The following is a 17,243-nucleotide window of genomic DNA, read 5'->3' on the forward strand; positions in this document are numbered from 1 at the left end:
GTAATTCCAGCTACTTGGGAGGCAGAGGCATGAGAATCCCTTGAACCTGGGAGGTGGAGGTTGCAGTGAGCTGAGATCACAACTCTGCACTCTAGCCTGGACAAAAGAGTGAGACTCTGTCTCAAAAAAAAAAAAAAAAAAAAAGAAAAGAAATAGGACCAAACTCTTCCCCTATTATAATTAACCCACTCCTGGGATAAAGGCCTTAATCCATTCATGAGTTGGTGCCCTCATGATATAATACCTCTTAAAGACCCACCACTTAATACTGTTACATTGACAATTAAGTTCCTAAAACATGAGGGGAGGCACATTCAAACCACAGCAGTCCTGGCACAGCACAATTTATTATCTTCTTAGTGACCTAGACTCATATTGTTGACCAAGAAGCAGAGAAGTATATTAGAAAGATTTCCATTAAAAAAGCAAGCAAACAAAAACCCTTTGGCACTTACAAAAGGGCAGGCTTAGTTTTTGAAAGTCACTTCCATGAAACAATTCATTTCTCAATAAATAGCTACATTTCATAATTTTTTGCATTTAACGGCTATATCTTAGTTCATTTTAAAGAAAAGAAAGTGACAAAGAAATATGCTCCAGTTGCCAGCTGACTGAGCCGAGAGAACCATAAAGGCTGGCTGCTTATCCCTTGGGTGTGGGCGCTAACCCCTTCCCCCATTCCCTCTGCTACAACCACACTGGCCTTCTTCCAGATCCTAGAGTATGCCAAGCTCTTTTAGACCCAGGCCTTATGAACATGTTGTTCTCTCCGCCTGAGATACTCTTCCCGGCAAAATTCTATTCAAGTATCAGTTTAAATAATTTCTCAGTGAATCTTTCCTAATGCCCCAGACTAAAAAAGACCTGTCAATTATTCTCCTGTGGTTACTATTTTTCTTCTTGGTTGTTACCACATTTATAATTATATATCGTTTAGTGCCATTTTCTCTATTGGTCCATAAAGTTCCATCAAGGCAGAGGTCTGGTGTTCTACACCAGTTCCCAGGACCTGATACAGTGCCTCATGTATGTAGGTGCTCGATAAACATTGCTGAATTAAAGAAAAACAATAATATTTAACCTTTACTAAGCACTTATTATATTAGTATTATATATATTAAGGTACTCACTGTTAATTTATAAAGAAAGCAGCAGGCTCAGAGACATTAAGTAATTTGCTCAAAGTCAAAAAGTTGGTAAGTGGCAGAGCAAGGCTTCAATATCATGTCTGTCTGACTCCAGATTACACATTTCATGACTACTCTTTCTTCAGCATTGTGGGAGGCAAAAGTGATGAAGGACTCATAGTACAAGCTGGACCCTACCTTTAAGGAGTTTATCATTGAGGGAACAAAACTTCTATAAATGAAACTGAACTCAAGACAGAAGTGTTGTATTACATGGAATAGTCCAAAATTATAGGGGAGAACAGGAAAAACTAACAAGGGCTAGAAGGGCATTCAGACAGGAACAAAGCCATGAAAACAAATATGAAGAAGCAAAAACCACATGGGGAGCTGGAGGGACTGGTTAGAAGGTCACTTTAACTGGAACAGAGCGTTAACTTAGGCCAGGAAGTGGTGAAATAGTAGGTTAAATAAATATGCACACAGGCCGGGTGTGTTGGCTCACACTTATAATCCTACCACTTTGGAAGGCCCAGGCAGAAGAATCATTTGAGCCCAGCAATTTGAGAACAGCCTAGGCAGCATAGTAAGACCTCATCTCTACTTGTTAATAATTGTTAAAAGTTTAAAAAAGCAATATGCACATAAGAAAAAATAATTCCATCAACATTCTAGTCCGCTATTCTTTCAAGTTCCTGAGAAGTACCTATCACATTCACCAATATTTCTTGAAACCACAGAGGTCAGTCAGTAAAGCACAAAGCTAACAGTAGCTGCTCAGTTAAAAGGGTGAAATATGCAAGGTGCTATTTCAGAGCTATCAACTTAAACCACAGTCATTAACTCTAACAAATTAAAGCTTAATGAAGGGGAAGAAAAACTGTTATTAAATTATAGTCTTTAAAAAATAATTTGGCCAAGTGCAGTCGTTCATACCTGTAATCCCAGCACTTTGGGAGGCTGAGGCAGGCAGATCGCCTGAGGTCAGGAGATCAAGACCAACCTGGCCAACATGGTGAAACCCCATCTCTACTAAAAATACAAAAATTAGCCAGGTGTGGTAGTGCACACCTGTAGTCCCAGCTACTTTGAAGGCTGAGGCAGGAGGATCACTTGAACCCAGGAGGTAGAGGTTGCAGTGAGCTGAGATCATACCACTGTACTCCATCCAGCCAGGGCAACAGTGAGACTCAGTCTCAAAAAATAAATAAATAAAAATAAATAATTTTAAGTTATTTAAACCTATTTACGAGCCAGGCACAGGGATATGTGCCTGTAGTCCTAGCTAATGCAAAGGCTGAGGCAGGAGGATCACTTGAGCCCAGGAATTCAAGGTTATAACAAGCCATGATTACACCCCTGCATTCCAGTCTCGGTGACACAGTAAAGACCATGTCTTTAAAATTTTTAAATTTTGTTTTAAAACAAAACAAAAACTATTTAACCATATATGCTTGAAGCTATTATAACCAGATGACCAGGTATCTGATTACTGTTTTCTGGTTATTAATCTGATTATTTTCTTCTCCATCTCCCATAGCTTCAAGAAAGGCATTTTGGGCTGGGTGCAGTGGGTCACGCCTGTAATCCCAGCACTTTGGGAAGCCGCGGTGGGTGGATCACAAGTTTAAGACCAGCCTGGCCAAGATGGTGAAACCCCTTCTCTACTAAAAATACAAAAATCAGCCAGGCGTGGTGGCAGACACCTGTAATCCCAGTTACTTGGGGGGCTGAGGCAGAGAATTGCTTGAGCCTGGGAGGTGGAGGTTGCAGTGAGCTGAGATCACATCACTGCACTCCAGGCTGGGCAACAGAGCCAGATTCCGAAGATGGAAGGAAGGAAAGGAAGAAAAGGAAGGGCATTTTGAATAGATGATCTCTCCCTAACCCTACCTCCCACTCTCCTCTTTTTTATCCTGAGTCCAGTGATACAAATAGTACTTTTTTTTTTCCTTTTAGATATGGGACCTCACTATGTTGCCCAGGCTTGCGTATAGTGGTTATTCACAGATGCAATCATAGTGCCCTATAGCTTTGAACTCCTGGGCTCAAGCTATCCTCCTGCCTCAGCCTTCCAAATAGCTGGAACTCTAGGTGTGCACTACCACCTACCCCTAATAATTTTTTTTTTTTTTTTTTGGAAGACAGTATCTCATTCTGTTGTCCTGGCTGGAATGCAGTGGTGCAATCATAGCTCACGACAGCCTCAAACTCCTTGGCTCAAGTGATCACCTCACCTCAGACTCCTGTGTGGCTAGGGCTACCGGCATATGTTACCATACCAGGCTAATTAAAAAATTTTTTTAATACAGATGGGGTCTCACTATATTGCCCAGGCTGGTTTCAAACTCATGGGCTCAAGCGATCCTCTCACCTCAGACTCCAAAAATCTTAGAATTATAGGTGTGAGCCACCCTGCTTAGCCAGAGCTAATATATCTTAGTCCAGATGTAGTTCTTGTGAGTACCTATAATTCTCTAGAAATATTAGAGATATGAAAAAAATTAAGCACATGTACAAATATTTAAGCATCTAACTGGTAATGTGTCAGAAGCTTTGTAGAGAAAATCATCACAAGAAATCCTCAACAAAAGAATATACACTAAACCCCATACCATCTCTTAATCTTCACAATGACCCTAAGAAGTAGTATTAGTACTCCCGTCTCATAGATGAAAAATCTAAAGTTCAGAGAGGTTAATTTGTCCATGGTCACCACTGAAGTTTGAATCCAGGTCTAATACCTGAGATCCCGTTCCCCCAAACCACTGCCTCAAACCATCATCAATCATATTAACAAAAGTTTGACATAATCACAAAGGCTTAAAAAAAGAAGAAAACCACTACATACATGTCTTACACTTCTGCCAATCTTGACTCACTTTAATTCTTGCCACCCCCACTCAAGCCTGTCATCCAGCTCTGCCAAGTGATAAACCAAATGCATTTATGCCTCATCCGTCTGCTTTAATATACATGCTCCTCAGGGTTTGACTCGAGGGTTGTATTTATCAGGATCACCTGGCTGACAAGCAGGCCCTGTGGAGGCTGTGACACATCAACAGGTTTATTAAGGAATTATACTAATCATACTCATACGGTACTTCAAGGTTTCACAATATTTTAACATATATTTTCTCTTCAAAACTTCATGATAATCCTCCATTTTATGTGATGGGACACGGAGGCTTAGAAAGGCTAGTTCAGCTCTGCTGAGGGTACTATGACCTTGAGGAGAAGAGTAGAATTCACAACTATATTACTTATAACTGGGATCTCATAACTTTGCCTTATCCCTGAAGCAAATGCATTGATTTCAACACTCCTATGAAACACTTCCAAATGCAGCACCATGTTGGGACATCTATGTTTCACTCCCAGCTCTTGGCCCATAAGCAAGTCAGCCAGCCACATCAGCAAAAGGGCTCTGACCAGCTAATCAGCCCAATGATCCATGATTCAAACCGTTAAGCACATTATCAGCAAGAGTTCAATCTTATCCTTGTTCACAAATGTTGAGAAAAATCTGTTCATAGGCATCACCGACTTACAGCTCTTGGCTTCCTCATGCCTTGGCTCACATTCTTCAACCAGGTCCAGAAGTTTAGGAGTGTTTTTTGGAAACATTTAGCACTTCAAGTATAAAGGACGTTCTGCCCCGCCCTCTGTTCTGCTTTCCTCTGGAACCTTCGCATCCAAGACCAAAGCAATGGCCGGCCTCTGAAAGGGGAACTCTTCTTGGCTCCCCATTTCTACCTGTGGTTCCTCCAGCTCTAGCCTCATGTCTAGCACTATCTGTAAAAACTCTTTCATAAGTAAGTCCTTTTTGCCAAACTCCCTACCCACACCCCTCGTCTTTCCAACCACCACAAAAGAGCTATTTTTTTTTTAACTTCCCTATATGTTTTCCTGGAAACCTTAGTGATACTTCCCATCAACTACTTCACCCTAAAATAAAGTTTCTATCGACCATCCCTTGAACATATCTTGGATTTTCCTACTTCCTTGGTGTCTTTACAGATCTCCCTAAAAATCGCCTCCACTTTGATTCTCTCTTCAGCCAGAGGGCTTTCCCAACACACTGCACTGCAGTGGTCAAGCCTTCTTCCAAACTCCCCCTGAGACATCTCTGAACACCTAAATCCTTAAGATAGCCCCAGTGCTTTGCTTTGTTTATGCACAGGTCTGGACTCCACTCAGTACATGGCAGGCTGCTCAGTAAGTGTCTAAATGAATGACATCTATATAGTAGTACTCTACCTTTAACTAAACACGTCGGTAAAACTTCTCATTTGACCCTCCAAACAATCCAAAGAGCTGCTGCTCTAGTTTAAAAAACAACTGTAAAGATCACAGAAGTTAAGTGATTTTCCATAATCACACAGCTATGAAGCAGCAGAGCCAGGACCCAAATCTGGGTATTGAGACATCTCTTTGAAATTTTGTATACAACATGTTTATGTTCTGAATCCTTTGTGATAAATAGCAAATACCAGATAAACATGATTTGAACTAACCTGTCTGGGAATTTTTGAAGTTAATACAAATTTTCCTTCCCAGTTCAATTTCTCCTGGTCCTTCAGAGCAATTGTACTGTGGAACGAGACTTGCAAACTGGCTTAAGTACAATATTAGAAAGTGTGTGTGTGTGTGTGTGTGTGTGTGTGTTTTAGGATATATAGGAAGAACAAAACTGTTATCAAAAGCAAACATAAAACGGATAGTATTCATAAGCCAGAGAGGGAACATACATACGTTTTCTTCTGATGAAAATAAATCAAGCCAATTAATCACATGTGAGTTTCTACAAGTGAATATATTTATGGTAAGCTGACCATCTATTTTCAAACACACAGGCAGCCAGGATGAAGAAAAAAGCCCAGTTTTGGCAGAGTACTATAGGGAAGAGAAAAAGAAAAATGAATTTACTGCTATCTATTGGGTTTGCTTTTGGACTATTCAAGCTAGTAGCTTTTATTAGCATTAGATTTTTCAGCCAACAAGGAACAAACGATAAAATATTACCCCCAAAATAAAAGAGACAAATGTCTTTCATAACTATATGAAAAAAAGTACTCCTGCTATCTTTAAAAACACTCATATTTCACTGAAGCAAGTCCTGAAGGTGGTAGTAAACACCCCTAAATGTGAAATCCATGCTATGTTCAAGTTTGACTGGGAAGTCAAACAGCCACAGTTTGCTTCTAAATTTGGAATCAGCCAGTAAACATTTGTGATCACAACCTCTGGCCTCTCTTCTTCCATATGAATCATAGAATTTTTAAAAGAAATTTTAAGGCTAGTCCAAAACTTCTCGTGTTGTAGATGAGGAATGGAGGGCCAGAGACTAAAACGCAAAACAGAAAATAAATTACATTCACAGAAAACTTCCTCAGCAGAACATGACAGGTTCTGAATGGAAGGATTTTGTTTTTACTGTGGTTTCCTGAGACTGAGATTGGGGATAGAGAAGGAAAAATAGCCTCCATCTTTCACCTAACAATTTTCATAGGTATGAGGAATCTGTCATGAACATTCATTCAACCAAACTCAAAGTTTGGTTCATTCAACTCAAATCTCAAAGCCACATATTACTAATCCAACTTCGACTATAGTCACCACTGAAACAACAACCAAAAAACTGTCTAGAACTGACTGAAATTGATCAGCTTGTTCTTCAAGCCCCATTAATCCTCAGATTCACCTGCATACAAATCACTGAGACCACAGAGTGGGAAGAACAAGTTTTCACCAAGTTTCTAAAAACAGAAGTAAAAGATGCAATAAAAACACTGATTACAAAAGGAGAGAAGGAACTGAAACTTGTAGAAATTTACAAATGCAGTATCTAGTTCATAATATTATCAGAGTCATTGCCACAGTTTTGATTTTTCTAGAAAGCTGTATTTTTAATTACATGTCAAATGTGATGGGTTTGTCTGCCTTAATGTTAGCCCCTAATTACGTAAAACACCTGAGCCTCATTTCTGCAGCCTCAAAACACAGTTCACTTTCTGTTAAAAAAAAAAAGAAAAAATGGAGGGGTAGGATTAGGTAGGAAGGAGGGAGAAAAACAAACATTACTCCCCCGTTCTGACCACGACAACTTGGTGCTAAGCACTGCCCAGCATGTGATGGTCACACAAGGGTAACAGGCCAACTGGGACAAAGTTGGGGAGCGCAGACTCTGCAGTCACCCACTGAGAACCCAATGTCTGTTGACAAGAGTTGATAGGAAACTGGCAGAGTGCAGAAGAAACTGTTAATAGTACCTGTGACCCTGACATGAAAGATCTGATCAAAACAGCAGGATAGAAAGCCTATTATTGTTGTTAATATCACAAAAAGAAAATAGTCATTAGAAATTGAAGAGAACATAAGCCTTCTTGCAATTATTTCCACAAGCAGACATGAGACTCAGATTTCTAATTAAAAATCACTGTGCACAGAGCCAAATATTTGAGTCAGCAGAGAACTTACCTAATTGTTAACACTGCATTCCCTTGGAGCCATCTGTCATACCTGGCTAGCTTTCTACTCTCATCCCAACCAAACTTCAGATGAAGACTAACCTTTCCCCAGATAAATTACATTTCATCAAATCTGCTGATACTTCTTACTGAAATATCCAATGCATAAGTGATTTTAACATCCCTCTAGGGGCTAAAGGTCTAACTATACATTGCATGAGAGAGGGCTCTTCGTGAGGGTTTTGCTCACTCTGCTCAACCAGGACCAAGAAGGAGACCCTACAGAGTTCCTACTCCTTGATCCAAAACTGAATGGAAGAAACAGGACTGAAGAGAATATTAAATAAGCTAGACAGCTGGGGGTGCTAGGGAAGGTAGTATGAAGAGAGGCCAAGTATCGGAATAAATGAGGCAGTTAGGAAGTTCCGGGGCATTAAAGGACTGATCTTCAGACTTCCGGGTGTTACAAAGGTCTGGTGATCCACAACAACAGGCCAAGGGCTTCAGAGGCAGCTCCCTGAAGCCTCTGACAGGCACACTCAGTCCTGTGAGCTTGGATTCAACCCTGCCAGCGCCAGCAAACAAACACACGCATTCTTCCCAGAGCTGACACCCCATACAACACGGCCTCTCTACAGGGCCTGTTTATTTAAGAAACCAGATGCTTTGATGTTGGAGTAGAAGTTGGGAAGTTATGTTTAAAGAAGTGGTTAGTGACAGGAGCAGAGGGAGGACAGAAAATAAGCAACAGTTCCTGGCTTTATTCATCATAAGTTTTAAAAGTTTTAAGGAAATTGTCAAATGGTCTGTACACAGGAATGAGAAGTAAGGAAATTACATCAGCCACCACCACAACTCTGGCCAAGGCATTTCATCTGTTCCTTTAAGACAGTTTCATGCCTACCCTCAAAGGGGTGCTTACAGCAGAAATGTTTTGAAGCAACCCAACGTAGCAACCAACATTAATAAAGTCTTCTAGGCCTGCTCAATTTCACGCATGTACAAAGGTTATACATGTCATGGATACTCCAAGTAGTTGAAGGAAAGAATCAGTTAAAAATGTGGCATGAAAACAGTTTTGAGTTCCAGGCAAAAGGAAGATTATTGAGACTAAGAAAAGAGCATTTATAAATGATAGCTAATTGCTGAGTGCTAATTATGTGCCAGACATTGTTCTAATGAGTTATTACATATGTATAGATTATACAACACAATGTGATATGTTGTAATACATACTATAACTCATTACAACGTAATACAATATTACATACTTATATATTATGTAATACAAATATATATTACACAATACAATAATATACATATACGTATATATTATGTTTATATAATTTAACACACACTCATTTAATTCTCACAACCATCCTACAAATTAAGTGCTCTTATCTTCACTTTACAGATTAGGAGCTGAGACACAGAAAACTTAAGTAACTTACCCAAGATCACACAGTGACATGGCCAGGGTTCAAATGCAGACAGTCCAGACAAGGCAGTGCTATACTGCCTTACCATGGTATGTCAAACCCTTAGAACAAAATTAGGGAGCATAATTTTTGGAATGGTATAACTATTTATCTTTCTCCTTTGCTTTCTTGTCATCCCTTTTGTTTGTTTTTTTAGTAACAGCCAATATTTTTTATTCCACTTTCCCATGAGTCTATCATAGCTAACTTGTATTATTATAACTAGAAAGGAAAATGTTTTCTCCTGCCTCAACTCCTAAAATAGAGCACTTAATCATTAGAACTTCTATGTGAAAAAATATATACTGTGTGTAATAAACCCAATACACTTTAAATATATTTTAAATTAATAGACTGAAATGATATGAGAAAAAAATCTTAGAGAGAAAAAGGGAGGCTTGGGCAAAGAGAAAAACCTGTTGGATTTCACGTACAAAGAAGCCTGAGTGGTCATCAGGACGCCGGTCTCCTAAAAACGTAATGTAAACGCACTACCGTGCTTTAGCTTTACCGTGCTTTCTTGAGAAGACAGGTTAAATGCTAATATATTCTCATAAGCCACAGAAACAGGTCTAGTAGTTTGCTATAACTTTCTGAGGCTTTTCATTCTCCAGTCTGAACAATCTTTTCTTTGTATCTCGGCATCCCCAGCACCTAGCACAGATCTAGGCATTTGGAGGGCATTCACATACACTGATGATATGAATTACTGTGGCTTCAAACAAAACAGGACCAAGTTAAAAGAAATAAGAGAACCATGAACTTTTGCCTTTTCTTGGGACTCAAATCCTGTCATATTATGTAGGAAAAATGATTCTACATGTACTTTCCTTCCCCAGTTGTACAAAGTTTACAACATCTCTGATAAAAAGTTGTTCTGTCATGCTGATGCTTTTATTTCACATTGTTTTATAAAGGGTCCAAAAATGCTAGATCTCTTCAATACAGTTCAGGATTTTTTATGACTTCTAAAAGCAAATAAATAAATAGAAGAACAGGCTACTATGTAACAATTCTTGGTTAAGGAAGTGCTACTTAACCATTTTTAAGGTAAAGGATATTAAACAAAGGCTCCACTTTTTTTTTTTTTTTTTTAACCAGATACAAAAAGGATGAGATCTCTGAAGAAAAGACCACGGATGATTAACAAATGCAAAACCTTTTTTGTTTGTTTGTTTGAGACAGAGTCTCACTCTGTCACCCAGGCTGGAGTGCAATGGTGCGATCTCGGCTCACTGAAACCTCTGCCTCCTAGGTTCAAGTGATCCTCATGCCTCAGCCTCCAGAGTAGCTGGAATTATAGGCGCATGCCACTGCATCTGGCTAACTTTTGTATTTTTAGTAGAGACCGGGTTTCACCATGCTGGCCAGGCTAGTCTTGAACTCCTGACCTCAAGTGATCCACCTGCCTTGGCCTCCCACAATGATGGGATTACAGGTGTGAGCCACCATGCCTAGCCAAAATAGCTATTTTAAATAAGGTCACTGAAAAAAAGACTGGGAGAGAAAAACTAAATAAATAAATAAATAAATAAATAATTGCAAACAGCCAAATGAGAGAAATAGAAGGAAATTCCTTTTTTGTTTTTTGAGACAGAGTCTTGCTCTATTGCCCAGGCTGGAGTGCAGTGCTGCGATCTCGGCTCACTGAAAGCTCTGCCTCCTGGGTTCACGCCATTCTCCTGCCTCAGTCTCCCGAGCAGCTGGCACTACAGGCGCCCGCCACCACACCCGTCTAATGTTTTGTATTTTTAGTAGAGATGGGGTTTCACCGTGTTAGCCAGGATGGTCTCGATCTCCTGACCTCGTGATCCGCCCACCTTGGCCTCCCAAAGTGCTGGGATTACAGGCGTGAGCCACCGCGCCCGGCTAAAAGGAATTTTCTTTTTTTTCTTTTGAGACGGAGTCTCGCTTTGTCACCCAGGCTACAGTGCAGTGGCCAGATCTCAGCTCACTGCAAGCTCCACCTCCCAGGTTCACGCCATTCTCCTGCCTCAGCCTCCCACTTAGCTGGGACTACAGGCGCCCGCCACCTCGCCCGGCTAGTTTTTTGTATTTTTAGTAGAGACGGCGTTTTACCATGTTAGCCAGGATGGTCTCGATCTCCTGACCTCGTGATCCGCCCGCCTCGGCCTCCCAAAGTGCTGGGATTACAGGCGTGAGCCACCGCGCCCGGCTAAAAGGAATTTTCTTTACATATGGACTTCAAAGAATGAGTGGTTTTAGGTCTACTCTTCCATAGATTTGACCTTAGAACCCCTCAGCCAGTTTTCTCAACCTCTTGCTTTGGAATCAATATATTACAAATGGCATATCAATTCAAACTAACCAGTAAGACTCTGACTCAAGGAATAAATCCAGGCAGGGCATAGTGGCTCACGCCTCTAATCCCAGCACTGTGGCAGCCTAAGGTGGGCAGAGCACTTGAGCCCAGGAGTTCAAGACCAGCCTGGGGAACATGGCAAAGCCCTGTTTCAAAAAAAAAAAAAAAAAAAGGAAAGGAAAGAAAAGGACAATTAGCTGGGTGCATGCACCTGTAGTCCCGACTACATGGGAGGCCAAGGTGAGAGGATCACTTGAGCCCAAGAGGTCAGGGCTGCAGTGAGCTGTGATCGCACCACTGCATTCCAGCCTGGGCAACAGAGTGAGACCCTATCTCAAAAAAAAAAAAAAAGGAATTATACAAAAATTAGCTAGGCATAGTGGTGCACACCTGTAGTCCCAGCTACTCAGGAGGCTGAGGTAAGACCCTGTCTCCAAAAAAAAAAAAAAAAAAAAAAAAAAAAGAAAGAAAAGAAAAAGAGGAGTAAATCTAAATCCAGGAGCAGCAGCAGACCTAAAAGTTAGGCCAACCAGCGAGAGAAGAATTTGAAATATGGAGTAAGAATGCTGTGTCCAGCTAGTGGTCCAGTATAAATTAAGCATCACTGTTGTAAAGGCTTTCTCAATCCCCCACTGTGAGAAGGAAGTCTATTTGATTTTTTTTTTTTTTTTTTCTCATCAAGTAGGAAGACTTCCTAGATCTCATTCTACCCAACCTGTCCCACCCTCCAGCACTAGCTTGGCTACCTTTACACAGCTGCTGCTCGGGCTACGCAAAGCACAGTTATTCTTGAATACTTGTGTCTTGTGTCCCCAGATCAGAGAATTCTATCACAGGTGACAAGTATGGTCCAGATAATCGGGCAGTCCAAAGGGAGACTGAGGCTTGGCTGACGCTGAAATACGGTTACAAAAGGACAAGGGCAGGCACAGAACCTTGGCCATCCATCTCTGCCCCCAAGTGCAATTCATTTTCTTTGAAAGAGGAAAACAGGCAAGGGAGAAAATACATAGAATTGAAAATACATTATGCAAATGTGGCTAGCAAGGATTAAATTGTTAATTTTAGAGAAACAAGAGAAAGATGCCCAAGTTGTGCTGAAGCAAGGAACCAGGACTTTTTAAATAATTGGTTTTGTCAGTCCTGTAGTGTGCGAAGGTTGAGCTGCTTGTCCCCACGGACAGAAATCCCATAATTCTGAAAGTCTTTTGACCAAGAGCTGGCTCAAAGCAGAATGTGTGCAATGCGTTTCTTAACTATTGAAAATGTCACCGCGGGATATAGACATGCTAGTCAGAGTTCCATACCATGACAGAAGATCAAATCTGAAGCAGTCAGAAAGATCACATAAATACTGCCATCTCATTTCCAATCTAGTCTCCTTAACTATTAAAACACGGTGACCAGACCGCTGCTTCGGGCCTCCTAAACTCCCGCCTCTCCCACCCGGAAAGTGCTGACCCACGGAGGACACACCTTTGCTTCTGAGCAGCCCAACTTCTGCAAGCGCACAAGAGTTAATTACTCCTTCACCCTCCTGGGGCCTAACAGTGTTACTGGGTCCTGATTATTTATACAGACGAAAAACGACGTTCAAAAGATTCTGACAACTTTAAAAAAAAAAAAAAAAAAGAAAAAAAAAAGAATGCGGTGGAAGTCTAAGATTGCCTCCCCTGTGACGAAACACAGCCCCGCCGGCCGCTCCGGCCCGACTCCGCCCGCCCGCCCGCCGCAGTTTCGGGGCTGCGGCCCGGGGGGCGCGGGCGCGGCGGGGCCGGGGTCTCCTCCGGGAGTCGCGGGGAGCACGGGCCGGGAGGGGCACGCGGGCGGCACCTCGCAGCCGAGCGGCTCCCGGGCCCGGCGCCCGCTCACCTGGTGCGTGTTGTTGGCCAGCTTGGCGACGAAGTCCCGGACCCGGCCGCACTCCTCGTCCTCGCCTGGCGCGCTGCGACGCCAACGGCCGCCGCGGGGAAACGCGCCCCCGGCCGCGGCCGCCCGCAGCCCCCAGCTCACCCCGATGGGGCCAGACCAGCGCAGGAGCGGGGCAGCGGGCGGCGGCGGCGCGTCCAGCCGGTCCTGGCCAAGGGTCACCGGCGGCAGCAACTGCAGGAGGAGGAGGAGGCCGAGACCGTGGGGCCAGCGCAAGAGGCCGTCCGCAGCTCCCCGGGGCCGCTCCATCGCCGCCGAATGCCGCCGACGCCGACACCTGCCGCCCGGCGCGCCCGCCCACCCCCGTCGGCGCGCGCCACACCCCCGAGCCGAGCGCGGCGCTCCTTGGATACGCGCGGCCGGGCCTCTCCGCCCCATAGGCTGGCCGCCTGTCCCTCTTCCCCGGTCCACTCCTCATTGGCTCGCGTCGCCTCCGGCTTCGGGGGTCCTGGATTCGGATGCCAAGATGCGGGACTGATTGGCTGGAACGTGGCAGAGACTGCTGAGGTCAACCCCGCCTCGCCCGGCGTCTCCCGGGCCCGGCTTGTGGAGTTCACGTAGGAGCTTCTCCCACCTTCCGGCCGAGCCCCGGGCTCCTGGCGCCGCGACCCCTTGCCGCACCTCTAGCGCCCTCAAGTTGGGGCTGGATTACGTCCCTCCTGTTCCCCAGAGACACTCCTAAAATTCCTTCAGCGAGGCAGCGCCTGGAAAACCTACCCAGGAAATCTCTGAGCTCGCTCAGCTGGAAAAGGGGGCTCCATCATGAACAGGGGCTTCAGGTTTTTATAAACCCCGCTCACTGGAGCGCCCATTGTCTGCTAAGCAGCTGCCTTGCTGCCAAGAAGGTGAATGCGAACTGGTGTGGGCCACATCCTACGGAGACAGACATCAGGACATCCGTGACTCGGGCAAGCCTGAATAGTCTTTCCATACGTTTGGCCTCTCTCGCCTTCCTCTTCTGCGGGGAGGTAGGCCAAAGGCGGAATTACTTACAGGTTTTCCAGGACTTCGAATGTAGCTTAGGCATTAGGGGCACGTAAAAGGGGGCAAGAGAATGACCCAATGCCTACTGTTCACATGACCATTTCCTAGATGCACATTTATTTTATCAAAGTGCCTTAACTCTGCAGTGAGAGCTTCGGACAAGTTTGGTTCCAGTATGTGATGTCCTCTAAATTAGCACCCCGATCCACCTCTAATGAATAAAATAAAACCCCTACGCTGTTCCCTTTACCGCAGAAGCTGCACATACAACTTCTACAACACGTAGCACAGGTAAAACCAGTTCTGAATCCTTAAACTTACTGACTCCATCCCTTTAGAAAGCTAGAAATTGTTCAGTAGAAAAGGTAGCAAATAGATACAAAATATGCAAATCGTTACAAAGCAAGTAAAGATTACTTTTAACTATAAACTAGCCATAAACTCAAATGAGGGTATAGTCATTGTAGAGCAAAATGATACAATGCACCCAACCCGATATTTACATTAAAATACTTCCAGTCACATTAACTTTCAAACAAAAAGACTTACGAATTTACAAATTTTCCCAAAACAACCATACTAAGACGTGAGAAGAAAAATGTTTTTGAATGCCATCTGAGCAGGATAGTAAAATCATTAGAATAGTCTTTTAAGTTCTCAGTTACTGGACTGACAAGATAAAGCTGATGAGAACTGGTGAACAATTTGTTCCTTTCCATAACTACTATCAGATTAATTTTCAAAATAGATTATTTTAAAATCTATGCCAACTATGGGAGTAGATCACAAGACAAGTCAGTTCCAGTAGCATGTGATTAGGTGGGGGGAGGAAACGGGGTTATAAAGGAATATTTCTTTGTTTGGGTGACAAAGATGAATGGTCTATTGTCTTACTGTCTGAAAAGAAAAACAACTCAATAGTGCCACCTCCTGGAGAAATTGCCAAATACACTTTTAAACGCTATTAAAGTTGTTGGCAATTATCTGTACCTTCACTTTATAATATGTTGCTTTTAGTTATCACAGGCTTACAGTAGTTATATATTTCCTTCCTCAAACTGTATCAGCTTCCAGGACATGGTAACTTGCATATGGCACTGAGAAAATGTTTGAGTGAATACATTTACTATTTCACTTTTTAAAATTGGAAACCCTAGGAACTATATTTCATTTTTGTCTAATGAGATTTACATTAAATATAAAAGTCACACTGTCAGTTCTCCTTTGTGAAATACTGGACATAAGATTTCACCTTATTTGCAGGACTAAAATAAGTAAATGTATCTTATTACTAAAAACCATACCTTTCTCCAGGAAACATTCTATAGCAGAAAGATAACATAAAGCAATTACACATCATGAAACCATTGCTGTTCCTAAGAAAGCTTGTTTTAATATTCTACAAAAAAATCAAAGTTCTACCTCTCTGAAGAATGCCAATTATAGAAGGTATGAAATTTATTGTTTTACCAGGTAAAATACAAATACACTGCCCAGCCAGTGGGAGGGAAAACAATTTAAGCTGAGGCCAATGGAGATAGGCTGAGCTATTCCTTAGTATTTGGGCATTTTTCCCCCTATGAAATGCATGTGATTCAGAGACACGACTCACCTCTCCCAAAAGCAACATTGGCTTTATCCATTTCTGCATTAACCTAGAGTTAAAGGGGAATATTGTTTATTGTTTGGCTCTCCCCACTACAAGTTTCACAGGAGCACAGATCATATCTACCATTTGAACAGCACTCTCTGCCTGATGGCTAATGCATTTCTTGGCATATAGTAGGTAGGTGCTCAATATATTTGTTACAGGAATAAATGAGATAGGATTTTCAATGGTATTTTCTATTAGGATTTAATAAAACAAAGTGATCTTTAGAGAAACAAATCTCCCAATCAACATGCTATACTTAATAACAGTGTTAAAATCACCAGAAGTCTCTGGAACATTGAGTAACGATATACTAGTTCTCTACTTTCCTTATGTGTTATTCTAGGGCAAAATCCCTTTCTTCCAAATGTTTCCTGTCGTTGCAGTTTCCAAATGTATATAAACACATTGTTGTTTTTTGCTGACAGTGTGGATTTAGTATGAATTCAGCCTACCCAAACAGTCATAATTTATTAACATCATACAGTACAACTTCCTACACATTAATATACCCAGAGCCCAGCAAATAATTATGGGGTCCCTGTTAGTGAATTAAATCAATTCTGCATCATCCATATATGGATTAGCCATGTTGTGGACAGTGCAAGCACTTTTCAAATCTCCAGATTTCCCTATTACAAGAGCTGGTGATCTGAAACAAGATCTGAGCTGTTCCAAGTCCCAACAGCTTAATTCTGTGTGTCCATGGGCACACAGCATTAAGATTCTTCATCTGTTAAATAGTGATACAAATAGTGATACTGATACCATCTTCCCATGGTAATTTTTGAGGCTGAGATACAATGATTCTTCAAACAGTCTCCACCAGTCATATGATGGCAGCTCTAATGGGGAGAGTTCGTCATTCATTCCAAAGTCTAATGTAAACTGCTTCTGAATTTTATAATTCTCTTCCTGATATGGCTGAGATTTGTAATTGATTGCCAGTAAGGCCAAGGTCATTAATTTAATTCTTAGTCCTTCACTTTGTAAACAAGGAAATCTCTTTCCAAATTGTCTATCAAGACCCAAGAACTGGTACAACACTGTTGATGGCTTATTCCAACCCATCAGTGTTTTGAGGAGGACCTCAAAACATGTTCTTCTGATAGTCAATTAGTAGCATCTCCTTATAAGAAAAGCAGCAAAAATACATGTTTGCTCAAGAAATTACAGGGCCAAAAATGGATTTACAGTGCTGTTAACATCTATTAACCACTGGGAAGAGCTGGACTAACATCTATTAACCACTGGGAAGAGTTCATTTATCAACACCAAGGG

General features: G+C 42.1%; 1 protein-coding gene across 2 annotated transcripts in view; it reads right to left on the reverse strand.

Annotated features, from left to right (window-relative positions):
• SORT1 (sortilin 1) overlaps positions 1 to 13,623 on the reverse strand; it is a 91,568-nt gene extending 77,945 nt beyond the window's left edge. Inside the window, exon 1 of one of the 2 annotated variants that reach the window (XM_025384594.1) lies at positions 13,271 to 13,623. In XM_025384594.1, the coding sequence (XP_025240379.1) occupies positions 13,271 to 13,576 (306 nt within the window). In that variant the 5' untranslated portion in view covers positions 13,577 to 13,623. The remainder of the gene's footprint in view (positions 1 to 13,270) is intronic. The other variant, XM_025384589.1, reaches the window with a different exon arrangement.
• Between the last annotated feature and the right edge of the window lie 3,620 nt (positions 13,624 to 17,243).

The sequence above is a fragment of the Theropithecus gelada genome, chromosome 1 (genome assembly GCF_003255815.1).
Source record: "Theropithecus gelada isolate Dixy chromosome 1, Tgel_1.0, whole genome shotgun sequence".
In the NCBI taxonomy this organism is placed as follows: Eukaryota; Metazoa; Chordata; class Mammalia; order Primates; family Cercopithecidae; genus Theropithecus; species Theropithecus gelada.